The 27,936-nt window shown below is 36.2% G+C and overlaps 1 protein-coding gene and 2 long non-coding RNA genes across 6 annotated transcripts in view; 1 reads left to right on the forward strand and 2 right to left on the reverse strand.

Annotated features, from left to right (window-relative positions):
* Window positions 1–23,017, reverse strand: part of LOC139964865 (uncharacterized) — a 71,349-nt gene extending 48,332 nt beyond the window's left edge. The window contains exons 1-2 of one of the 2 annotated variants that reach the window (XR_011792114.1): window positions 20,274–23,017; window positions 19,509–19,567 (exon numbers count right to left, since the gene is read on the reverse strand). This is a non-coding gene — a long non-coding RNA (uncharacterized lncRNA). The remainder of the gene's footprint in view (window positions 1–19,508; window positions 19,568–20,273) is intronic. The other variant, XR_011792113.1, reaches the window with a different exon arrangement.
* LOC139964861 (dual specificity calcium/calmodulin-dependent 3',5'-cyclic nucleotide phosphodiesterase 1A-like) overlaps window positions 1–27,936 on the reverse strand; it is a 272,661-nt gene that overhangs the window by 211,893 nt on the left and 32,832 nt on the right. For 2 of the 3 annotated variants that reach the window (XM_071966902.1, XM_071966904.1), the window contains exon 2: window positions 23,029–23,551. In XM_071966902.1, the coding sequence (XP_071823003.1) occupies window positions 23,029–23,506 (478 nt within the window). In that variant the 5' untranslated portion in view covers window positions 23,507–23,551. Of the gene's footprint in view, window positions 1–23,028; window positions 23,552–24,665; window positions 24,824–27,936 lie in introns of those variants that run through there. The other variant, XM_071966903.1, reaches the window with a different exon arrangement.
* On the forward strand, window positions 2,745–13,734 carry LOC139964866 (uncharacterized). Its single transcript, XR_011792115.1, has 3 exons — window positions 2,745–7,683; window positions 8,529–8,736; window positions 10,989–13,734. It is a non-coding gene; the product is annotated as an uncharacterized lncRNA (long non-coding RNA).

Raw genomic sequence — 27,936 nt, forward strand, 5'->3', positions numbered from 1 at the left:
GTGTTTTGTATTGAAAACAAGCCTTTGAACAAGAATTTTCCAACCTTTATTGCTTAATTAGACAGGAAACTAGTGCACCTTATATGTACAGTAACTCTTGCTATACAGTACAGTGTGTGGGGGTCCTGTTTTAACTTTGGAGTCCTTGTATGTGATAATCTGAAATGCAAAATCAAGTTCTTTGCTATGAATGAACTCAAATATGTGTTCCTTATAGTTAACAAATCCATAAACCAAACATTTCTAACTTGAACCTATAATTTTTGAGACAAAACTAGCACAACTCACACTTATCTTGATATATGGTAAAATTTGGGGTACTGTTTTCATTTTGGAGTAATAGGTTGTGGAAATTTGAAGTGCCTCCTCAAAGTAACTGCTAAGTCTGAGCTCAAACATGTGTTCTGTATTATATAACCTTTGCTATACAGTACAGCGTATGAGGGTACTGCATTTTATTTTGGAGTACTGTTTTAACTAAGAGTCCATGTGATGTGTGGATAGCAACACCTACAGGATGAAGCTTACTTAAATGGTATAACACACATATATGGTCATAGAGGCTCCCATACTATGTCTAGTCTGCTTAGTACATAATTAAATACAGTTTGCTTAGTCTGGGAAGTTGTTACAGACATGCTTGGCACATTCACCAGCTAAAACTTATCAAACAAATGTGTTAATCCTGCAATTTTTGCTTCTGCTAAAAGCTAAGCTGGTTGACTATAGACCTAGAGCTACTACAATCCCTATTTCTTGGAAATTAAAACAAAATGTAATGTTCATGGTCCATAAACTTAATTTCAACACTTCATCCCTGCAATACATGTTCACCTGTTACACTGCCACACTGCAAGCATAGGCTATACACATGCATATGATGACCGAACACATTGTTATTTTTTGCACTGTGTGAATATAAACTGTAGGAAAAGGCCTGAAGTAGCTGATGGTCACTGAGTGTGTTGTGAGTATGGCCAGGGTCATGCTAATGCAGAGGTGTTATTGAATTAAACTTTATTACCTTGGAGGTCAGTGATCAGCTGAAAGAGGGCAAATATTCTACAGGGATATGTTCTCTAACTATGTGCTAAATATGGCATGGAGAGAAACCTGCTTGTGTTCGAAGACATGCACCCCCTGAATGCACTCAAATGAACTGTTTTAGACTTTTAGTCACATGACAGCATCGATCTTCACTAATGCAATTATTACTGCTCACTTAAGCCAATTAGGGTGCACACAAATCATTCCTACGCCCATTTATGATATATGTGCAACTATAGTTCAAAGAGTATAATTCAAAGATAGCATGGAATTAGCCACGCATTCAGCTCACTGATATAGACCACCTCATCCCATGTTTTTCCAAGTATCGACCTATGTTTGATTACCCTCAGTAACTGTAACACATTCATATACAGAATAATGAGCAATTTTGGTACTGTATGACTATATATATGTTCGGTTTTTGTGGATGTGGCCCGTAGCCAGCTGCTCGTAGTTTGGGAATTTAAAGAAGACCTTGATCCTCAGAAATCTTTTATGATTTATCTCTGCAATGTAAATCAATGTAGGCGGTTGCATCAAGTGGCACGTACCATCCAGCATAGTACATTTTGAACAAATTATTTGAGAGATGATTTTCTGCAGCTAATAGTTCTTTTATGGAGCACCATAAATGATTGACACAGGAATTATTGATGACATTACACCTGCCCTAAAATCGTTGATCTTAGTCATATTGTCATATCAATGATATTTTTCAAGTACAAGATTTCAAAAGCCTTTGAGTTGCTCCTATTTGGAAACCACAAAGTGTAGGTCTATTGCTTATTGAATGTTTCAATGCATACTCCTTACACCCCTCCTCCCCTATCTCCAAAGAGGGCTCACAATTTGCATGTATTGGGACCACCCTTTGCAAGTGCTTATAAGCACTTGCAAAGGGTGGTTTGTACACATTATCAGTATTATTCCGTTTATGAACAAATAGAAGTACTAACTTGAAGTTAAACAGCCTTATTTGTTACCAATTTAATTCCATTCAAGTTCAATTAGAAAATGTAAGCTAAGGCCAATCAAACTAAACAGCAAATGGTACCATCATAACTTGTTTATAATTACTGTAGAATGTTAATTACCAGATTGATGTAAAGATATCATAACAACTAGAAACTACTAAAATATTGTTTTTTCACATGAAAAATTGCGTTCACTTGTGCATAATTTGAGCAAATTTTATTCCGAGACCCTTTTTACGATGTAACAACCTAGTATTATGCTTAATGCGACAGCTATGGATTAGAGGCATGTTTTATAAGCATTTCTGCCGATATTAAATTATTTTTGAGAGCCTTAATTGCGGCAAACATCGAAAGGTTAAAAAAAATAGAGATATAAGAGAGAGGTGATGGGCAGGGAAGCATGGCCCTTTGCAAATTGTGAGAAAAAGAAACATCGAATTACAAATTAGTGCATCAAATACTGCACTACGGAGCATTTGATGCCTGAACGTAACCTACACTCAGCTAGTCAACATAGGAATCATAGTCTATATATCCAGCACATTCGTTAATTCGCGAAATAGGTATTGTTACTATACTTACTGTGCCGAGAAATATGAAGTCACTAACCACGAGGAAAGCAAAATCGGCAACCCTGGCAGCCTAATTTGATGAAGATACAAGTGATACCCCATTTCATGTTATATCAACCCTCAAAATATACCCAGTACTACTCACGCGTTGCAAATACCAACTACGTTCCCTCAACATTGTCTCTTTCCGAAATTCCATTGATCAGTGTTTTCCAATATGGGATACGATAACTTCGTATTTACTTTGATGCACCCTTCAACTCAAAGTTATCATTGTGTCCATAAGGTGAAAAATAACGTTACTTATTAGTCATTAATAAGTGATCATTAATGATGAAAAATATTTCCGTAAGTTTTGTGTAACTAGTAATCAGTGTTTTCATCAGGAAGTATCTCTGTATCTTATCAAAATCATGGCTTATTTGTTAAAAAATTCTGGTATTTTTTCTCAATTGGCCCTCCAAAGTGTTGTGACTGTGTAGTAAAAACAAAACTGTTCTTGAAAATTTATAACCATTTGCGCTTCCCTGTATTATATCTGTAACTTTTCACTACTGTACGTGTACAAAAATTGTATTTGCCAAATCTCAGGACATCATCTTGATTCCAACTAATTTTTTTCATTTAAAACTAAATTTTATGGCACCCAGCAAAACAAGGAATTAAAAAAAACCTCAAAGTTTCTCGTTTTCGTGGGACTCCATTTCACTGACAAATGGAAAGTTTTACAGAAAGTCGCTGCTTCTTCTCAGTGTAGCACTACTACTATAGTAATAGTAAGCTGTTGTCAACGACACTGTCAGGCAGGAAGTTTGGCATGGCGACCAAGCAAGCCATGGTGTCAGAAGTTGCCCCTGTTTGCCAATACACACCTAAAGGCTACATATTTGTGGAATTGAAGCAACTCTCAGATTCCCTGAATAGTGTGAACCTTTATCCAGGAGGTATGAATAATTAAATTTCATTCCGAGCTTAGGCCAAGGTTTATGGGCTAGGCTAGCTTTAGGCATCACTAGTGTTTGTGTTACTATAGGCACATGTACATATATCATACAGCTTCATTTGAGTTCTACCCTAGTATTACACCAGGCTTTGAATGAGCTAGGTATCACCCGGAAGGAGGCTTTATCTCATGTGATTTTTCTAGACCAGAATTTCATAAGGAATAAGAATATCTTGGGTAAAAAGCCCAAATCTTGAGCGCACCCCCCTGAAAAGGGGGATCTTTCGAGGGGGCCCCCAGTATGCATCACACTGGCGGTCCGCTGGCGTAAAAACGCTGGCGGTAAAACGCTGGACGTCCGCCAACGGACCGATAGATATTGCTGCTTGGAAAAACCCAGCGTATTGCCCACAGCGGACCGACAGCGTATCGACGTCGTAAAAAAGCCGGCGGTTACACGCTGGAGGTCCTCCAACGGACCGATAGACATTGTTGCTTGGAGAAACCTAGCAGAATTCCGACAGCTGACCGACAGCGTACCGCCGTAGAAATTTTCCCACAAATAGTATGTTATGAAAGTCATTCAGCAATTTACACAAGCTCACATACACATTGACCATCGGGTCTGTCCAAAATCTTACGTCTCTATATGAAAGTTTAGTTAAAGATGAGTTTCTATTAAACTATTTAACCTGTGCTTTTTTAATATATATTTGTTCCTGTGGGGAGAAAAATTAAGAATACTTGGATTTTGTGTACATAGTATAGGCCAGGTTTAGGTGCGGCTGCATGGGTTAATACGTAATTAGGCAACCGCTGGTGGTCCGCTAACGGACCGATAGATATTACAGCGGAATGCCGACAGCAGTACCGCCGGAGGAAATATTGTATAGCTTTTGTGCCGACTTGGTGGGAAGTTACCTTACCACACTGGCACAAACAGAATATTTTCCTAAAACCTATATTCTCCAATAACTATAAGGTAACTAAAGATTGAGCTAACTCAAAGTAGTTAAATTTTGCATACCATCCAATGTAATATATATTATCATACACTACATAATATTTGAAGGGAAAACAACAAAAAATTACTGATCGAACGAGTCTGACGGATACCACATGAAGAAATGTTGGCAAGCATTTGGGCAAAATGGGCGGGTAATACCCTTAACCACAGGAACACTTACAGAATAATATTTTCAACAAATTCAAATTCTGAAATAAATATTGAGCAATAACGTTATAAGCTATATCCAAATACTTTAATAAATTTCAACTATCCAAAGAAGTATTTATGATTCAACAATTTAGCGTAGTTGAGAGAAAACAGTTCAGAAAACATTTTTCACTGATCGAACGAGTCTAGTATAACTGGCATGCAATCGTTAAACCGCAATGCTCAGTGTCCTCAAATATAGCAGCTAGTTTGAAAAGCGGTCGCTTTCGTAGTGCGTTACAACTCTTTCGATGTCGGATATCCTGATCTATTCTTTTGAAAGTACTTGCAGTCTGCAGATACAAATTTGCTTAAGAGGTATGTATATACCTGTGTTTTCTTACTGAGGGTTGACAGTTGTACATAATTGATTTCACAAGTATTTGAAGTGACTATTTTTTAAATAAACTTAGACGTAATCTAGCGTTAGGCTAGAATGTATCGCTTAATGAGAAGCCTTTCGCGGTGTATAAATTACACCTAGCCTACATTTGTAGGTGTTAATTGTGTTAGGCTGAGCAATAACGATCACACATAAAGGTAAACTAATGACCGTTGCTTGTATAATAGCTAGGTTATGCAATGTTATGCCGAAAAATTTGTTTGCTCACTGTATTAGAAGAAAAATGTTATCTGCAGAAGGTTAATACTGTAAATATTACTAGATGACTATGGAAGGCTTCCCCCTAATTTTAAATATCATATTCTGAAATATATATTACTATACTAGTTACTAAGTAAGCCTAGGCTAGTATTAGTACACTAGTACTACTAGGCTAGGCCTAGTTTTGAATAATTTGGTATGTTACAGTATTGAAAAATCATGGTCATCCATAACTTTTAAGAAATAATGCACTGTTTTATTTGTTTATAGCTAGGCCCCTGGGCCTAGTTAAGAAGGTAAAGACTCAATGTTAAAACCTTTTTAATAATAATAATATAAGTAGCCCTATGGTTGTTTTCAAATATCAGGAATGGGTTGGTGGTTAAATCTTTTTGGATTTCATGTTTAGTGCTTAGGCTTCAAAGTTTATGTAACAAATTAAGCATTTTGGAGAACAATAGATCATCGTCATTTTTTATGAGTAGTTTATGAGTACTCCTGTGGAGTATAGTGATACCAACCAACACGATAATGAAAAATATTTCATATCTATAGCCTCTAGGCTTCTAAAAAAATTGTGGCTGCCTTATCTCTTTTTGTTGCTTTTTGTCTTGGCTACTGTCAATTTGAAATATTTGCATTGGGTCTATTCCATGTGCTCAGTTTCTGGTGAATCATTCTGCGCATGATTTCCAAGAAAATAACTGCCTTCATTGAAGTGATCCTCAGTTAAAATAAAGTTTATTTGCCCAATAGCTGAACTGCCTCTATGCTATGTCTGTATGATGCCACTATTTAACTCTATGGAAAGTTACTTTAAAGGGTTAAAAGTTTACAGTGTTGTGGGGAGAACTGTTTAAATTCCTTGGCAATAAATCATTGAAAGCACAGTTGGTGAAGGTAGCTTAGGTTCAATTTGCCCCTCTATTGTATTCCCAGGTGAATTTAATGGCAATGAAAGTAGATACAACTTTGGGCAAGCAGGAGGGTAATTACCAGTCTTTATTATGTTTAGAAATCTCTGCAGACAAAGTAACAAATAAAATGATATGTCTGTATTTGATGATGTAAATTTGACCTTATATAAGGACAATGTACATAGGAAGTTCTCCAAAAAAAAAAAACATTTTAATTGAAGGGGTGATGCCGATTGTACGTAATGAATACAGAATGAAGAGCTCTAGGTTTTGGTTTTTGGTTCTTTTTTTGCAGTAGATTTACAGGAAAAAAAATGACTTATGTGAAATCCCTGGGCGAACTAAACAAGGAAAATACAAAATGAGGTGAATACAAAATCGCTATTTTACAAGAAACATGCAATAATGATATCAACTTTGAGCTGCATGATGACACAGTTGAAGTTAATAGTGAAAGGATTCTAAGTATATAAAGGAGCGACAGATAGCCATTCCTCTCCTGCACAATATGTTGTTGTGAACTTATTTACTGTTGACTTTAATTTGCAGTATGGAAACACCAAAGTATGCTGTTGTTGTTGTTGTTGTTGTTGTTGTTTTTTGAGGAAGATGGGGTCAGCAGATTTAATCACAATTTATCAATTTTTCCAGATCAGGATTTTCAGGAACTAAGTTAGAAGCCAGCGCATTACTATTCCTGTGGGATCTTTGGAGGAATTTAATTACCTGGATGACTCTATTGAAACAAACAAGGCTTTGGAAAGATATTTGGTGTGTCAGTTTAAAAGTGTAAGGGAAGTAATCAGAAAACAGTTTTCCAGAGTGTAATGTTAGTTTATCATTATAAATTTGTAGCCAAGTCAGGTTTTATTGTGTCAGTGGTCTGTACAAAATGAAAATATTTCCTGAGGGGCTAATTTCCTTTTCATGGGGGACAATTAAAACTCTGAGGTAGTAACAGATATGAAAGCATTTAGGTAACAAGAGTTTGGCCAGAAATGATTTTACCTTGCGGTGCATTCTACAAAAGTGGGCTGTTAAATCAATCTTGTTTTTGACTGGACCCAGTTCAAGGAACATTGCAGCACTGCATTGCTAGTTCCTCTTAAAATATTGATAAGAAATTAGCAAAAGATGCCAAAGTGTGGGATGAAATAGAATTACTTGAATATTTCTGTTTGTATTATAATTATTGTAATGGTTTCTGATTAACTTTTCTTTCTTTTTGTTGTTTCAAGATGAAAAGACTATCAATTCTTGTTGGCAACACATTGAAGGAGTGCGTTAAAAGAATCGTGAGAGATGTATTGGCAAATGCAGTTGCTACCACACTGAACTGGACACATGTGTACCACTGGGAAAACAGCCTTTGCGAAGCTACATGTATGAAATACATACTTGAAAGTGAGTTTATATGTGTCATTTTTGTTTACAGCAGCAGTGAAGAGAATCTTGAGTTGTGGGGAGGGGGTTGTGCATTTGACTCATGGATCGGCCAACTTTTCAATGCAACATCCCATCAACGAGAATTCTTGCTTTAATTTACATTGAATTCTGGTCATTTAAAAAATTTACTACAAATATATGTTGATGTAAGATGTGTTGTTTCAGATGCAGTTGTAAAGCAGCATTCAGCATTGATTTTAAAGTTTATTCACCATATGACTTTATTGACCAGTTCATTGTCACTTTCTATCATCCAATTTCCCAATTGATGGGACCTGGATTTGCAACAGTAATGCATGTGTTCAGTATAAAATGAAAGAAGGTGAAGGCAAAGGAAATATTTCGTTTATCACGGAAAAAAGGTAAATGTGTGAAAATGTGAATAATGTAGCTTAACCAATTGTGATCATAATATGGGACCCCAGCCGATACTCATAGCTAGTGTTACAGTTGGCACAGTAATTATCAGAAAGCTGTGACACGTTGAACTAAGAGTCAGACAGGTGAAAATTTGCAGTAATTTTAAAAAATTTTAAATTTAATTTTTTTAATGTTTTAAATTTTAAATTATTATTATTTTTTTAAATTTGCAATTAGAAAAAACTTGCCACGTGCCACCTGTAACACATGTTACTGTGTTACGAGCACAGTACAGAAGTAACTGATGCACGGTTGTGGAACATGAAAAGTTGTAACTGTTCAAGCTATGAGTATCGGGTAACCAATTATTGGCTTCATTTTATTGCTTGTGTAGAATGCAATCTTTTATGTAATGTTTTTTGTAATGTGTTTCGTATTAACAGAAGCTGTACGGAGGAACTGCACAATCGAATTCATCTGATATTCAGGCGGCGGTGGTGAGATTTCTGAAGGGTGCATCTGGTTGTGAGGGAGGGCGATAATCTCGGACTACAACACAATCAGTTGACGAGTGAATTTCTTTAGTGCTGTTGGAATATTTAACGCTGGAACTCATTTTCTCGCTTTGTAATTTATAGGCGTAATAAAAAGGTAGCAACTAATTTCACTGTGTTAGTCATTATTTCTTCATATGTAACCGCATGTGTAATTCAGTAAAATCTGCAGGTAGACCAATAGTTCTGTTCTAGTACTGTAGTACACCCCAAACAAGCTGGCACTCATGCTGGCTTTCCCTTGACAATGTGCTGGGACGAAACCAGATATTTGACGGACAGTTTCCTGCCGGAACACAGATATTTGGTTAGCAATTCATGTGAAGATCTCTGCCTAGTGGGTTGCTGGCGGAATACCAGATTTGGGCTAGCAGGTCGCCAGTACACTGGATATTAGCTAGCGGATAGCCAGTGGCTCTCTCTGACAGAAATTCAGCGGAACACTGGCGGTACTCCGGTGGTAAGCTTGCGTTTCTCCGGCAGTCTGCTGGTAGTACACCGGCGGTACACAGGCGTTTCTTCGGCGGTCTGCTGGTGGAACACTGGCAGTAGACCAGCGGTACGCTGGCGTTTATTCGGCGGTACGCTGGCGTTTCTTTGGCGGTCTACTGGTGGAACACCGGCGGTACGCTGGAGTTTCTTCGGCGGTCTGCCGGTGGAACACTGGCTGTACACCGGCGGAACGCCCGCGTTTCTTTGTCCGTTTACTGGTGGAACACTGGCGGTACACGGGCGGTACGCTGGCGTTTCTTCGGCGGTCTGCTTGTGGAACACTGGCGGTATACCGGCGGTACGCTGGCGTTTCTCCGGCGGTCTTCTGGCGTAGTCGCCGGCGGACCGCCGGATTAAAGCCGGCCAAATCTCTGGCGTTCCGCCGGCTTTCCCCGCCGGTGGACCGCCAGTGGTGCAGCTAGCGGGCCGCCGGTGGACCGCTAGCATGATGTTATCTGGGCCGGGGCATTTTTTAAGGAAAAAATACCATGAGTTACATTTACACACAATAAGATAAAACAAAATCTTATTAACCTCAAAAATTTAAACCTTCTTTGACACTCCTACTCTTTATGCTATATAGCAAGTTCCTTTTTCCTTTTCAAAAAAAAGGAAGAGTTGTAGTCGTTGCCTGTGAGGGCATGAATGCCAATTAGTGATGTCTTCTGTGCTGGTGTTAGATCAATGTCGCTCATTCTGAAGACCTTGCGATATGTGCCTACATGTGTTGTTATCTAATACAACTTTTGCATCCTCAGAGCTTGAGGAACATGTGGCATTGCTACATATCATAAAGGGTAAAAGTTTGAGTATTTGTAACCTATTTAAACTAACGTTTTTGAACACAAGTCAATGTAAAAATTGCAAACATTTCTGTGGGTCATCACAAATTGGTACATAACTTAACCTACAGGGGCCCTATATGGACCAAAGTGGTGTTAAAATGTGTGCAAGAAGTGGGGGAAAAGTCATGAAAGAATCTAGTTCATATCTCAAACAGTTCAAAATTTGTGGCAAAAATTTCATAATGCTCCCCCCAGTGCAGTAAGGGTTAAATAGGGATACTTTAGAGAACCCGTAATACCCCCCACCACCAGTGTTACCACATCCAATATATAAGGCTTAATTAACCAACTGGGTTTAAATCTTGAGGATAATAGTTTCTCTTATCTTATTTTTGTGTAAATTTAACTTATGGTATTTTTTCCTTAAAACAATAGACCCCCCAGAAAAAAACCTTTTCGGGGGGGGGTGGGTTGCATTCAGGTTTTGGGCTTTTAACCCAAGATATTCTTATTCGTTATGAAATTAGGGTCTAGAAAAACCACATTTTATCCTATTTTGTGTGTAAATGAAACCTCTGGCATTTTTCGTTAAAAAAATCGACCCCTCCTAGGAAACCCCCTTTTGGGGCGTGCATTCAGGATTTGGGCTTTTTACCCAAGCTATTCTTATTCCTTATGAAATTCTGGTCTAGAAAAACCACATGAGATAAATCCTCCTTCCAGGTGGTCTAGCTCATTCATAGCCTTGTCTATATTGGAATATGTTAAGTGTTTCGACTTATTCAGATATCTGATTCCTTTTATTCCGTCGTTGTTAGAGTTATTTTCAGTATGTTTAGTTACAAAAGATGGCCTAAAGTCCAGCTCTATATAGCCTAGGCCCAGGCCTAGAAAGTATTAGCCAAGGTGTAGCAAGGCTAGCATGCTATAGGCTATAAACAGTGACTCTGATAAGAGAATGTTCTTTTTCTTTCTCTTTGCCCTGTAATTAGTAATTACTGCTGATATAATTCCTTAGACTAGCCTCATGCTTAATGAACTAATCAGTAGCTGTTTTTTCTTTTCCTCTCAGCTTTCATCAAGTTGAAAAAATTACAAAGGTCTCTCTTTTCAATTGATCTTGGTTTGCTTGGCTTGTAGCAAGGGTCCAAAGCCACAGACATCAGCTAACATCACGTCCAGCAAAAACTCAACCAGCGAATGACCTATGCTGCAATGGAGGTTGGACTGGGACAAGGACTGCCTGACATCTACAGCATTTTGAACATGCTACCACTGGTTACAAGCAAACCCTATAGAAAATATTAAATATTTATGAGGCAAATAGGAAGTACTATTCTTTTAAGGGTCACTGAAGCTTTTCCAAGGATTTTCTCACAAATGGAAAACATTGATACTACCAGACTATTCTTGTGAGACTGAGCTGTCAACAAGATTGTCCTGTTATTTTTACAACAAGATTGCTGAACTTTGTGCATCAGTAAATATTCAGAGCCAGCATTCATCGTTAATATGTTCTGTTACACCATCTTCTGGCACTCTACTTGACTCTTAACCTCAGGTTTCTGAGGACTTTGTTGTAATAGAAAATTTATTTTGAATTTACCATCCAAGTCATGTTTACTTGATCCATTGCCAACATAGTAAGATAAGGATTGCTGAACTGTGCTGCATTCTTCAATTACACATATTATTTATCATTCTATGGCAATAAGAACTGTCCCAGACTCTTTCAAAGTTGCCCATTTGATTCCTGCTACTGCGTTAAAGAAAAATTACTAAGAAAGAAACTGCTAACGTAATGATTGTCCTATTTCCAACATGGGATTTGTATCTAAAATTTAAGAAAAGGTTGTTTTATCACACTTAATGGACTACCTCATTCAGGAAGATCTACTCAAACCATATCAATCTGCTTATAAGTCTGGCCATAGCACTGAGATGGCCCTTAATGCAGTCCACAACTTTCTTACATTGGAGCTTGATAAAAACCGACAGGTTCTTTTGGTTCTATTGGATCTTTCATCAGTATTTGATACTGTTGAATCATCATATTTTATTGAGTAAGCCTCATTCAAGTACAGGATAACAGGATCTGCCTTGTGATGGTTTCAGTCTTATCTCTCTGATCGTCATCAACATGTGCAACTTGGAAATGTTATTTCCGCATCTCATAAATTTGATTGTGGTGTACCACAAGGCTCAGTACTTGGACCAGTACTTTTTTCCTTGAATCTTGCTGAACTAAGTGATATTATACGTGAGTTTCATCATTCTGCTGACCATACCCAGGTGTTTCTTGCCCTTCATAACATTTGACAACTTACAAAATGATTTCAGCATAATGGAAAGATGCATCAGAGACCTTCATAGCTGGTTTACTTCTAATTATCTTAAATTGAATTGTGATAGAACTGAGTTTTATTGTATTTCATTCAAAATTTTCTGTCGTTAGACAAAACTACCCTCTACTTTCTGTGGGTAATGAGTCTGTACTTGTATCTTCTACAGTAAGGAACCTCGGTGCCTTTTTCGATGCCCATCCATCTTTCAATAAGCATGTTGAAAATGTCTGTTGATCCGCTAATTGGAAATTATGAAACATTGGTCCAATGAGGAAGTACATTGATCAGAGATCATGTGAAGTTCTTGTACATTTGTTACTTCAAACTAGATTACTTAAAGTTATGCTGTTTCGGCCCCAAATAAGCTAGATATACAAATATGGTCACTTTTGATCAAAAGTATTAAGCTTTGAGGAAATATTCCTCACTGCTTCATTCAGTCATCTTGTGCGTTCCATAAAAATGTCTAAGAACAATTTCGAGAGTAGAGACCCCCTGGATAGTAGTTTTTGAAAACTTCTAGCAATTATAGCTTGCTATAATTTGGGGCCTATACTAACTACCATTAAATTCTCTTTTATTTGGAATCCTGAGTTCCAAATTCAGAAACTTCAAATACTGCAGCACAAATAGTCAAATGAGCAAAGAAAAGATGTCATACCACCCCCCTTATAAAGGATCTGCACTGGCTTCCTATTGATTTTTGAGTAAAGTTCAAAATACTCCTACTCACATTTCATGCTCATAAAGAAGAAAAGGAAAAAAAAACTATTGTAAAAGAGGCAACCCAGAAGTGGAAGGGGTAACTTTTGAGTCTGGGGCATTTTAAGGAATCCATGGGAATAAGGCAGATTTAATAAGTAGGGAACTTGTAAAAGGGGTGGGGAGGGAGGAATTTGTCATATTGTGTAAAATTTTTTTTTTTAAATGGTATACAAATGTTAATTGTTACTTTCAAATGTGATGTCTATTGTGCCAGTACTAAAAATTGTACAATATATGTGTTTGTATTGTTTGTCCAGAATAGATCATACCAGTTCAATGGACAAACAGACCGAACAATACCAAGACAAAGGTTGTGTCTTGGTATTGTCCAGTCCTTGTACTGTCCTGGTATCATCTAGTCCTGTTATAGTCTAGTCCTTGTCCTAGTATTTTCTTATCCTGGTATTGTCTTGTCCTGGTATTGTTTAGTCTTTGTCCTGGTATTGTCCAGTCCTTATCTTGTCCTGGTATTGTCTATTCGTTGTCCTGATATTGTCTAGTCCTTGTCCTGGTATTGTTCAGTACTTGTCTTTTAATGGTTCTTCCTTTTTTATCTTAGTTGCTGTAAATATTAGTTGCCTCTGTACTGATTTTCTCATGACATTGTTTGCTGTTAATACAAAAGCTTCCCCCTGTCCCTGCATGTACAAAGCTAAACCTAACACGGCTTGTAAATACACCATCTAGTTGCCGTGGAGACCACCTCCCTACCAGTAGTGTAGATTTTTTCTTTTCATTGAATTTGTTGTTGTCAATGTACCTTCTACCTTTCTATTTTTTTCTCATTATATTGTTTGCTGTAAATGCAAACGCTTCCCCCTGTCCCTGCATGTACAAAGCTAAAACTAACACGGCTTGTAAATACACCAGTCTTGTTGCTGTGGAGATCACCTCCCTACCAGTAGTTTAGATTTTTTTTTTCTTCTTCTTAAATTACAACTTTCAGTGATATGTATTCCTTTTCTGTCTCTTTGTCCTATGTAGGTTTACCTACCCTCGTTACTGAATAGTTGATTGATAGGTAAACTCATATAGGACAACAGTGAGGAGGGAGAAGACAGGAAGGGAATATACTTTACTGAGATGTGTAGCCACTGTCAGCCATCATAACTTTGTAAATAGTTTGTAAATGAGTTAAGCTTTATTAACCTAGTTAAATTTGTTTTAACTAACCAACCGCTACCTCACTGCCTCTTAGCTTTCTAAACGTAGTCTAACAGCACATTAAAGTATGCATACAGGCACTTTACCTGTTTATATGCTGTCATGTGCTGTAATACTTCCAATCACATTACATCCCAGTTATAATTTTCTGCTAGTTTTGTCTTTTGTGTAATTAACTTTTAATTAGGGGTCAATTTTTGTTATGTTATGTGTCAATTGTGGGGGAAAGGGTTTTCTTTGATTGTAGATCATATATTGCCAATTTTCGTTATGCATTGGGATATTTATGTGTATTTCTGTTAATTCTCAGGGTCTGTTCTCAGGGTTTCTGTGTTTTTGTTTACTAATTATTTCAATAATGATGCAATAAATGCAATTCTAATATGAATTTAAATTTGTTCAGATTAATGAATTTGTACAGATTAATGAATTTGTACGGATTAAAGAATTTGAATTTGTACAGATTAATGAATTTGTTCAGATTAATGAATTTGAATTTGTACAGATTAATGAATTTGAATTTGTACAGATTAATGAATTTGTACGGATTAAAGAATTTGAATTTGTACAGATTAATAAATTTGTACAGATTAATGAATTTGAATTTGTACAGATTAATGAATTGTAAATCATTGAAATAAATAGAAAAAGAAAGCAAAAAGTTCTTTAGTCTTATGTTGAAGTCACTTTGTCCTGCACACTAATTTCTCTGTACTCCTTATGTAGTTTATTGTTTTTTATTGTGCAGAATTAGTATAATTAAGCAATGGTTTAAGGTTTTGAGTTCAAATTTTCAGAGAAAGTATTGAAACATTTGCCACTATTGCATGAAGCTAGATTTTAAATATATCTTTAAGACGTAAATGTAATTAGTACTGAGAGAGAAAAAATAGGCAAGTCAGAGATCATTTTGTGAAAACTTTTTATACTTTGATGCACCCTTAAAAATGTCCAACTTTTACCTCATTTTAATTAATTAATTTATATTTCTGAGCTCAAATATGTACTTTTTAGAGAAAACAAATCTTTGAACTAATATTTTTCCAACTTTTACCTAATTTTTCAGACAAAAAACTAGCAAACCTTACATAAGTTGTGGTATACAGTACAATGTGGGGGTACTGATTTTTATTGTGAAGTACTGTTTTAACTTTGGAGTCATTGTTTGTTACTATTTGAAGTTTCAACTCAAGTTTATTTCTATGTCCGGGCTCAAATATGTTCTTTTTAAAGAAAACAAATCTTTGAATTAACAATTTCCAACTTTTACCTAATTTTTCAGACAAGAAACTAGCAAACCTTACATAATTATTGGTATACAGTACCATGTGGGGGTACTGATTTTTATTGTGGAGTACTGATATAACTTTGGAGTCCTTGTTCGTTACTATTTGAAGTTGCAACTCAAGTTTATTTCTATGTCTGAGCTCAAATATGTGCACATTTTACATAATTCTTGGTGTAAAGTATAATGTGGGAGTACTAAATTTATTTTGATTTACTGATTTAACTTTGGAGGCTTTGTTCAATTGTGAATATTTCATTGATATTAAACAAGGATAGTAAAGTACCAATGAACGTCTCCATAGTCATATAGTTTGAAAACGTTTAAAAGTATGTTATTCCGTACAGGCCCATGAGGTGGTAACTTTAATGTAAATTGTTCAAGAGCCAGTCAAATGTTGCTTTGTTCAATTCCAAAGAAAACCATATCCTTCCCCTTATGACTCTAAGAATAATTGAAATATGTTAGAATTAGAAGTAATGAAGTTGCATATCTAATTAACACACGTAATGCGTACTATATTTGAATGGAAGTAGCTTGCACCTTATGTAGCACATTAAAGTGTTCACAACATTGACTAAAGTTACATGGCCTGGAATCAGAATGCTAAAAGATTCTCTTACAAATAATTAGAAGGGTTCGTGGTATTCAAGTTAACAACATTTTATTGTAATGTAGTTGCTGCCATATACTCTCAGTTCAAGTGCTCTGAAGCGTGATATGTAACAACTTAATACTTATAGAAGGAACTTTTGGTCCCACCTGCAGGATGCCTATAACCAATGCTATAGTACCGCTTCTCTATACTATTCTCTCATATCATGCGTCAAAGCTGACCTATACTGACAGTATATATGAACAGTTCCTAACCGTTCCTAATCTGACAGAAGCATATTACATTGATACTGCTCAAACTGTCAGTAAGAGTGCTTTTCGGAAGCGTGGAAAGAAAGGTTACCAACTCGGGTGTTTACCAGGGTTGTTAATTCTCATGTAATGATTGTTAGTATATCCACTCATGTGTGACATTATATATACATTCAAACTTGAATACGGAACCTTGTTTCATTACTTACATGAAAAGAAAGTATACCAACTCGGGTGTTTACCAGGGTTGTTAATTCTCATGTAATGATTGTTAGTATATCCACTCATGTGTGACATTATATTACATTCAAACTTGAAATACGGTACCTTGTTTCATTACTGACATGAAAAGAAAGTATACCAACTCGGGTGTTTACCAGGGTTGTTAATTCTCATGTAATGATTGTTAGTATATCCACTCATGTGTGACATTATATATACATTCAAACTTGAATACGGAACCTTGTTTCATTACTTACGTGAAAAGAAAGTATACCAACTCGGGTGTTTACCAGGGTTGTTAATTCTCATGTAATGATTGTTAGTATATCCACTCATGTGTGACATTATATTACATTCAAACTTGAAATACGGTACCTTGTTTCATTACTTACATGAAAAGAAAGTATACCAACTCGGGTGTTTACCAGGGTTGTTAATTCTCATGTAATGATTGTTAGTATATCCACTCATGTGTGACATTATATTACATTCAAACTTGAATACGGTACCTTGTTTCATTACTTACATGTGCTATTGAAGTTTTCTCTTTCGATGTTAAATTCACATAGTAGTTTATTACCGGTACTATAGTCAATTCCCATTTCAAATAAGAAATATAATTACGTCATCAAGAAAGTTTGGGACTGTAGGAGGGGAGGCTGGGGGGGGAGGGGGAGGGTAGAGGTGGGTTTGGTGTTGGGGAATAACCTTCGTGGGTCCTGTGATAAGACATAATGACGAAGAAAAGGTATAGGGTTCATGTTGTATATGTCTTTAAGTGTGCAGACAAAAGGTTAACATTGCTTTCATTAATACTGTATGGAGCTCATTCCTGAATTTTTCTATCTAGCGCTTACAACAAACTGACAGTAAATGCTTAGTACCGAACAACTGTACAATAGCACAATACAATGGCATCTGGATGGGGAGGGAGGGAGAGAGAGGCAAAGTTATCACAAACTTTTTGGTCTTTAGATATATTTTACAATTTTACATGTTACAATGTAGGATTCATTTTAGCAAAGGTGACTTATCATTTGGTCATGTTTTGTCTCGAATCCAAAAAATGTAATGAGATGTCAAGCTAGCTTAACTTGGTATCTCGCCAAAAATCAAAATTTTGTCGAGATGACGAGTTAGGTGTAACATGGCAACTCATCGTTTCAACAAATTTTACGGAGATTTCAAGTTAGCGTAACTTGGTATCTCAACCAAGGTTCAATATTTTGTCAAGATGTTGTGTTATATTAACATGGTAACTCTAAATCTTCCACATCACCTTATGACTAGATAAGTTGTCAGTTAAATATTTTCCAGAATATTGTTCAATTGCTCAGTTGGCATGAATTGAAGAATATACATTTTGCAGAAGAATAGTAAATTGTGGAGTGAAAGCAACTGAGCAATCCAACATTTTTCTCATATTTGATAAGATATCATCTTGAGATCTAAACAATTTACTGAAAAGGTTTACTTATGGGGCAAAGCTTTTCTTATTTTAATGGCACTTTTAAGCTCCCGTAGGGGTTTTACCTCAGGTATACAAAATAGTCACCTTAGTTTGGGTTTAAGAGTAATCATATCTATTAAATTAGTAATTAGAGCATGATAATTAAAACAGACATCATAAAAGTTATCAACACATGATTTGTGTGTGTTTGTGTGTTAGGAAGGGGGGGGGGTCGGGAATGGGGTTCGTTTAGATTTTACATCTTTGGGTGACAATCGCTTTGATGTCATCACTTTGTAACATTTTACAGAGTACTAGAGTAGTTAACAAAGTTACAATCTCATTAGTAGTTGGACTTGTTAGAGTATGAAGTGTGTGAATTGTATATTAAATATACAATCCTAAAAAGTAATCAAAGAGGATAAAAATAATGATATATTATAATGAATAAGTAAAGTACAAATCCAGATGGTTCAATGTGCATGCTACCATACTGACTGTGCATTGCATATCTGGAATTTAAATATTGAATTTATATGGTAAATCTATATATATATGCTGAATATATTTTATAGTGAATATTCAATTTATGAAGTAAATCCTCCAGGATGAAATTCCCCAAAAAATACCTTAGTGTTTCTTTTTGCAGTTGAAGGGAATTTGGGGAAGCTGAAAGTGTATTAGTAAAAAAATCAATTGCCGAACCACCCCACTTCTGGAGTAACTTCATTATCGGCTACAGAATTCAGTATAAACTACTTCTTCTCACCTTTTGTGCTCATCATCTGGAACAGCCTGTGTACCTGTCACAACTTCTCTTGCCATATTTTCCAACTCTCACACTTCTTTCCTCCAACAAACTGTATTTAACTGTTCCAAAACCATGATTGAAGAACTATGGTTACAGATGCTTCTAATACTCTGGGTCTTATCTCTGGGGCAAGTTACCAGATCACATTCGAACATTGGAACATGCTATAAACTTTCTACTTTCAAAAGTCTACTTAAGACCCATTCTTTCACTTGTTCTCTGTAAAGCGCTTTGAGCATTGACTTTTGTTTACTGATTTGGCGCTGTATAAGTCTCATTTATTATTATTATTATTATTATTCCAAAATGCCTGTTTATTTTCATACTTCTGATATGACTGGCCATAAGTGATGGAAGGATACCACATTGACATTCTTCATAGTCTTGTGACAGAGAGTATAGATATTGAGCAAAGCTGCATGATTTGCAATTTGCACTTAATAGGGAAACCCTGCTTGTTTTTGCTCTTTTGGATGAGGGGTTCCGGGAGGGCAGTGGAAGGAGAGTCTGTATAGTCAGAGGTTCAATATTGACAATCACTAGTCATGCCTCTATGTAAAGGTTATATACAGGGCTTTGCATTCATATTAGAGAGAGCTAGCAGGGTACACATAAATGTTCAAATGAATACTGCAGAGCTATACCCTTACATATATTGGATAATTAAAAGATATATAACTTACCCATCAGTTATGTGCTCATTTCCTGCAAAATGCGATGAGTCCTCATACCTTGCATGACACTGGGATCAGAAAAGGGAGAATTAACTCTCTTTAAATTCCATAATTATGAAGATTTAAAAAAAATAGAATAAGGATGAGGGTAATTGTAAACTTATGGATTAAGTTGTAATCTACACTGGAAATAAAATGCAAGGTTACCTTAATTACTTTCAATCTTAGACTGCCAATGTTGATAATGAATTTAAGCACAATCACAGTAGCATTCAGCTTAATTAAGTTTTGCAAAATAAGAAAATACAGGTAATATCTACAGCATGTAAGCATTATTTTGGGCCTTGAAAAAGTAAAATAAAAATTCACTTTAAAACTAAATGTCATTGGAAATGCTGAGAGCTGGCACACCCTATATGCTACTTTAACAGGGAATGATATCAAACTGTAAACATTGCTTGACCACCTCAAGTATTCTCATAATCCAAAAAGATGGGGAATCCTAGTCAACATTACCCCAGTGAACAATGGCAACTTAGTATGGTAGTGAAGGCATGCAGTTACCATCCTATTGACACAATTTGGTAACAATATGGACTTTCTTAAATGTGACGAACTCTGAGTTCTGTGGTTTTAAGCCAATTGATCAGATTGTTTTGCTACTTTAAAAGTTATTATCAAGCTTTAAAGGCTATTCTAGTAAAGGATATTCATAACATAGGAGTGACTTTCACCTAATAACTTCATGTGTATTTGTAAGTTAAGGTAACTTACCAGTCAGCTTCACATGGAACGGCTAAGTTTTCTCAATGTTGATGACCAGCCGCAGATTATTCAGAAATCAGCTTGCCCAACAGCATCATTTCACACATGCGAAGTTATTCACAAAGTTTATATAATGGCACTTGTATACTTAGCATACTGAAATACTAAATTATAGATCTTCAGCTCCTGCATAAACTGACACCTACTCACCCACAAACATTTGTTACTAGATAAAAGGAATAGTTAAATGAGTGAGATATTATGGTGCATTCAATATAATACCATTCATAAATGTACTTTCTCACCCTAGCTGTCATTATTTCTCAACTGCACCACTTATAATTGATATGTAACAATGTTTTAATCCTTGATCATGTTGACATCTTATTGCGCTTGCCTGCCAGCTTTAAAGCAAGGTACCTGTAATTTCTTAATGGAACTTTCTGTCAGTCTCTGGTAAATACCAATTATATCCTTGTGGGAATATATATATATATATATATATATATATTATAATAACATATATAAATAAATATATATGTAATATATATATTTTTTCATCATATGCTTATGTAGTTATGTAAAATTCATGCCCCATATACCTCAGTCTAAGGATACATTTGAAGGATACAGGAGTGCTTAAATCACCCCATGTTCTCTTATCTCAAATGCTTGACAAAGTTCAGTGGTGTCCCAATCTGTTTCTAACATGGGTTGGATCATGTGGGCATGGGGAAAGTGCAATCTGGTTCATGCTGGATATGACATGGCACTGAATTTCTCAGTGGTTATGGCAAGCTCCTTCCTCCTGTCTTGGTATCAAGGGGAAAGTCATCACCAAGAATGGTGGGAGCACATTTGGTGGAATGAAATAATGCTTTTCATGGCTTAATCCAGTGCAGGACATTTCACTAAAATACTTATAACTAGAATGGTGGGTATGGATAGAGTCTTGTTTACTTAAACGGGGCTTCAATCCCCAATATCTATAGCGAAGCCAGTATTGGACAGTGCAGTGGTTGCAGTGCAGTCGAGATGCACAATGACCACAGTTTCCTGCAGTTGGAAAGGTACTAAAATGATCAAATAAAACTTAACCTTCACCTGACCATTTTTGTAGTTTGAGTGCCACAGCGTCGGTACACACAAGGTCACCCACCAGCACCCTTTGTCAACCCAAAAAAACTGTACAAATTACCAGTAAATCTGAATACCCACCCTCAACTGCAACATATATTGAAGAGGGCGCCATTCCTTAATGTTATACACCAATATTAGTGTGTATTGTGTTTCAGAAAACACAAAACACACTGTTTGAATACACACCTCAATTAGAGGACTGCCTTAATTAATTAATTAAATGACCCTTTATTGCTCCCTAGGGCTTTTAAGACAAACATTAATTGGGGGACACCTAGGTGTCCCCCAATTAAAAAATTTGTCCCCCCCTTCTAGGTGTGTATTCAAACACAAGTCCCCAGATTGATGTGTCCGTTCAAGCATACATACATACATACATACATACATACATACATACATACATACATACATACATACATACATACATACATACATACATACATACATACATACATACATACATACATACATACATACTTCATTTCGTTAATATGTGTATCTCCCCTTGACCTGCACGTAAAGTGTCACGTAGTTGAAAATTCACATCTTGAAGTTCCCTAAAGGTTTGAATTGAATGTTTTACCCACAATTCCTTATTATTAGGAGTTTTAGCTCAGTGGTTAACGCAGGTGCCTTCCAATCATAAGGTCCACAGTTCGAGTCACTCAAAGATTAATGTATGTCGTCCAGTTGCAGAGTTGTTGACAATTGACTATTCATAATTATGGACGTTAAATATGAATGTAAGAGACTGATTCGGTCAGCTTGCGGCTTTGATAAGCAAATGAGGCTTCTTCGCGAGTTCCTGCTTGCAGGCCGATCTCAAATACATACAATACAAACATACATTAGTAGCGCCATCTATTACTATTCTTTAACAGATTGATTTGCGGGTTGTATAGGTATCTTTTTGTACGTAAAATCATACCGCGTCTGATACATAGACAATATTAATGCCTTTATGTCACCAGTCCTTAATGAATGTAATGAATTATCATTTTGAATTTGAAGCTGACCTGTGAAAACCCCATAGTCATTACTTACACATCACACAAGATGTTAAATGTCTTTATAGCAACAGCTTTTTAGCTATATCGAGCATGGTTACGCGCCATGGTGGAGGTAACTCAACATTAACATTAATGAGGTACGATTCGAAGTTTCCTTACCTTTTTCATTATTTCAACCTCAATAATAAGTCTAATACAGTCTAAGGCTGAGGTTTAAGCGAAATACAGAAATCTCCACAAGCTCATACACCCGTCAAACTATCCGATAACATAAATGCAAACGTTTCTGGGCATAGGACACGAGAGTAAAAAACATAAATATTATATAATGGACACCGAACAGCAAGGAGATGGAAGCACCATTTCCATGCAATGAAAAATCGCTGTTACCATAGGAATAGCGCCCTGGACCATCCCGAACCCTCTTTGACCAAAAGTTATGTTTCTAGTAATGTTTGCTATCTCTTAACTGTAAGGATCGGTAATTTGACCGGTTGTTGCTTGGTATCGATGTATGTACGCATTAAAGCATTATTTTATTTGTTGTTGCTTGGTATCGATGTATGTACGCATTAAAGCATTATTATATTTGATATGATCTCAAGTGTACTTACTCTTTCTCCATTCTTGACGTTTCTCTTGCCAGCATCGAACGCTCTCGATCCTCCCCGGCGTGGACCGTAGCCGACTCCGCGATTTCCTCGGTAACCTGGAGAGGGCTTCTGCCAATGCTACCGGTGATACACCCATAAAGTTCTCAGCTTTCTCCTCCGACATGTTTGGTGGCTCAGACACAGCTTCCTCTTGCTGTGATTGAGATGGTTCAGGGGCGTTTTTATCCAGTGTTTTAATCTTTGCCGAGTGTTCTTCGGAATCCTGATGATGATTATGCTCGTCTTTTCTTGTATTTTCCTCAATAACCTTTATTTGTTCTATATTTGGAGATGTCTTGTCTTCCGTTTCTTGATTTATATTTTGATGAATTTGTTCTGTTCTGTGTGTAGGAGCATCGAGTGGTTTGTCCACTGGTTGGTTGTTGATACGGGAGGGTTCTACGGGGTATGGTGACGAACTGCATACGACAGCACCCATTAGATACCACAGAACTGATGTCTATATAGGTGACTGGAAACAGGTCTGTATGAGGATAAAATGAACACACATAAGACCCTCTGTTACTTTATACATACAGATAATTTCGTGGTAAATTTTCATTTCTTTTAGTTTTGTTAAGGGCGAGTTAGAACTGCGAACTTGTTCCATTATTTTATTAGTGAGTTCCTATACAAAGCCAAACAAGGAAAAAGAAAAAAGGGGGATTAAAGAATACTCGCAAGTGACAATGCTTACATCGTAACATAAACAATTCCAATCTAAGATGATAATTTTGGAGAATTTAAAAGCCCTAGTGAGACGCTCCTTGACAAAGTCGTAAATTTTCTAATTTAACCGACCATACCGTTTTCGTGATAAATCTAATTCTCAAAGCCGAAACGAAATGAATATGCGATGAAATGCACGCTTTAGATGTATGGAGCAAAAGAAGTCTGTATAGAGCAATGGGTGTCTGTATAGAGTAATGGACGTCTTTTAGAGCAATAGACATCTGTGTAGAATAATAGACGTATGTATTGAGTAATATACGTCTGTATAGAGTAATAGACGTCTGTATAGAACAATAGACGTCAGCATAGAGTGATAGACATCTGTATGGAGCAATAGACGTCTGTATAGAGCATTATTATAGACGTCTGTGTAGAGTGATAGACGTCTGTATATATTATTGGACGTCTGTATAGAGCAATATACGTCTGTTTAGAGCAATATACTTCTGTATAGAGCAGTAGGCGTCTGTATATAGCAAAAGGCGTCTGTATAGAGCAAAAGGCGTCTGTATATAGCAATATACGTCTGTATGGAGCAACAAACGTCTGTATAGAGCAAAAAAATGTCTGTATAGAGTATAGACGTCTGTATAGGGTAATTGGCGTCTGTATAGAACAATAGGCGTTTGTATAGAGCAATAGACGTCTGTATAGAGTAACAGACGTCTGTTTAGAGTAATAGACGTCTGAATATAGAGCAATAGACGTCAGGACTGCACGAAGGTAACATTTCTATTGCTTTACGCGACGGTCTTAATATGTAGCTTGGTGAAGAGATATCACGGGGTACAACATAGATATAGGCACATACATAGTGGCATTATTAATATTCTCGCAACCGTTAAAAAAAATATGAAATAATTTACCAAGAATTTTGATCGATGATTGAAGCCTGTACGCGTTAAAACGTTAAAGCAGTTTTGTTATCGAGTAGTCGTCAATTTCTGGGCACAGACGTCAATTTCCGGTAATCTTACCAAATGTGCCGGGTATTACATTAAACGTAATATCCAAACTATTAGACTCTCTCTGTGATTTCTTAGTGATTCTGTTTAGCTGAACATAGTTCGTCTTCCACACTGAAACACCAAAAGGAAATGTGCAAAACTTTCCGTGACTCTTTACATCATTGGGATTGACACCTAATGTACAAATGAACTGCATCGTTATTGGGTGTTAATGAAAAACATCCTTGAAAATATGTCAAAGTAAATTTTAAAACACTCTGAAATGATGATTTCGTTTAAATTTGTACCATAAGTAAATCCTTTTCCCTTCTGCTCTTGTAAAACCTTCATCTTTCCCTCATCTTTTTGTTTTTTACTGAATTAAAGAATTTTATTAATGAATCTTGAAATAGAATATGAAGCAACATTCATTGATGTGAGGGCGGGCTCGGGGTATATATATATTTCAATCACTAATGTTACGTAACAAAATCAAACACACTGTGGATGATACTGACTCTATCACATGACAATGATTCCACATGACAATTTTCCCTTCTAATATTAGAGACTCAACAACCGTGACGTGAAACAAGATAGTCAAACCTAAGCACAATATTAGTTAGGTTGTCTCTTCGTGTTCCTGCTCGATAATACTTGTGTGAAGCCTTTCTCACTCATAAAATTAAAAATTAAAATTAAAAATATAATTAAAAAACCTGCAAACTCAATCAGACAAGTAACTCATTTTCACTACAGAAAGCCACATCAGTAGATTTACTGATATTATCGGCTCGAGGAATCTTGATGGTGTAAGAATGCTTGATCAAGTCATACCATTTGTTCATTTTAGTATCCTGAAGTTTTGTAGCTATTTTCTGTGTTCCCTGATCTCTGTTTTCCGCAACAGTAAACTTTATAATACTTTATGGTGCCAGTCAGTACTCTTTGCTCTTTTTGTGTGAAATCTGTTATTATCATCCTTATTTATTGTTGATATATTAAGAGAAAACCTGAATAAACTTGTTTTGCGTCTAAAAAGTTGTAAGAAACATACATTATTTTTTTGTATTCTAGGCAGCTGCATCTCATGTAAAGAGTATGTTCACCGGAGCTGTTTGCTTGGTAGCAGTGCACGCGATTTATTTCCGATAGATAAATATATTGCCAGAAGAGCGATGATTTCCTCTACCAAATACTGAATAAGGTTTGAAATCAGAAATCGGAAATACCATTCCTGACGAGAACATCGGAATTACATTTAACTCGCATAGTAAATATTTCAATTCAATTAAAACCGAAAAGGATGGCGCTATTACTCTTTTCATTTCAGAGCAGATGTCTCTATCCGCGGCTCCGATTCGTTCACATGCGTTCTAAAGCGCCATACCTTTTTCTTTTATTATATTAATACATTGAAAAATTTGCTAGACAATGAATTCAAATTGGCTTAGTGTTTTGAAAAGATTTCTTAGCACAGTCAGACCAACTCGAAAGAAATAAAGCAACCGCAAACAAATGTCACAGGTCCGCGATTATGTCGAACAATCGATATTTTTGCAAAACAGCATGCAAGTACGAAATGGTTTATCATTCATATCATGAATATGCGAGCTGCACGCGATGGATTGGTTTGGCTCAGTGGTTGCTGATGTTTAACGTAGCTGGGAATACGATGATATAACACATTAAATGTAATATACGTGCCGTGGTCTTAATGTATTGTATCACAGTTGGAAATTTGCAAGCAAGTTTTGAAACTGTTTTGTCAGCTTTTCCTTTCCTTTCTCATAATACCATTGTTCGAGTATATATTAATTCAAGGCTTGATTGGTTAAAACCAACATAAAGGTCCTCTCTTGTTAACTTTATTAAGTATTATTGGTACAACTTGCCTAAAGTGACTTATATCGTATAGTTTTATCACGAACAGAGGCAAACACTAACATTCCCTAATTTCTGTCATTAACTGTTTAACTGTTCCGAGCGATATAAATCATGATCAAATAAAATAAAATTTTAAGCCTAAATTAGTTAACTTACACAGATATTTTTTACGAATTACCTGTTTACATTACGAAAAGCAATATAGTCTGTTTCTGTGGTTAAAAGCTTAAGTACACAAACCAAAAAAAAATCAAGTCTGAATCATCCAGCCCAAGTTGATCCAGCGCGACAAACATGGTCCAATGTTAAAGAAAACACCTCACACCTTATCGAACCATCCGAAGCTTAGAAGCTATAATCCTAACCATCCTAACCGGCCTGGGCCATTTAATACTAGATTGAACCACCTTTAAAACCAGAAGAATAAGAAATAAGGTTATTCGAAACCACTACCCTATAGACAAACCTTACAGTATAGAAACGAAAATCATACCAGCCAAATCTACTATACAACAGTCAAAAGAGCTTGCATCGTCAAAGAACAGAACCAGCTCATAAGTCAATATATAATATTCAAGAGAAACTCCCAGTAAGATGTCAGCTATTTCTTACTCTAGTTCCATACTGACAGACCCAAACTAGAACGGATATATATATATATATATATATATATATATATATATATATATATATGTATAGATAGATATAGGCTACAAGTATTCATTGCTCGCCCCCTTCCTTTCTCCCACCAACAATAGGCGTCTGTATAGAGCAAAAGACGTCTGTATAAAGCAATAGGCGTCTTTATAGAGTGATATACGTCTTTATAGAGTAATATACATCTGTATAGAGTACAGCCGTCTGTGTAGAGCAATATACGTCTGTATAGAGTACAAGCCGTCTTTATAGAGCAATAAAGCACAACCATATTTACTACTAGTCAATATAGCTTCTTAATATAGTGTTTCGGGATAAAGTTTAACTTTGTTGCTGAGTGGGGGGGGGGGGGGCATATCTTTACACAAAATGTTCCAACATTTGCAGAAACAGAGATGAGGTTAATTTAGGCACCTGCAAACTGGGCAACTATACAGTGTCAGAGTGTTAGTAATTAAATTATACCTGAAACAATCCCTTTGAATTTGAATTTCATTTTAATTAGGATCGTTCATGAAAGGCAACTGCGTTTAGGGGAATAGTTCTTGAGAAACATATGGTCTCCCTATCATTCATGCGCTATTGTTTCCGTTTAAACGCTCATGGCGCGGCGAACTCTCAGAATGTGTATGCAGAAATGTAAAAA

This window comes from Apostichopus japonicus, chromosome 23 (genome assembly GCF_037975245.1).
Source record: "Apostichopus japonicus isolate 1M-3 chromosome 23, ASM3797524v1, whole genome shotgun sequence".
NCBI classification, from domain to species: Eukaryota; Metazoa; Echinodermata; class Holothuroidea; order Aspidochirotida; family Stichopodidae; genus Apostichopus; species Apostichopus japonicus.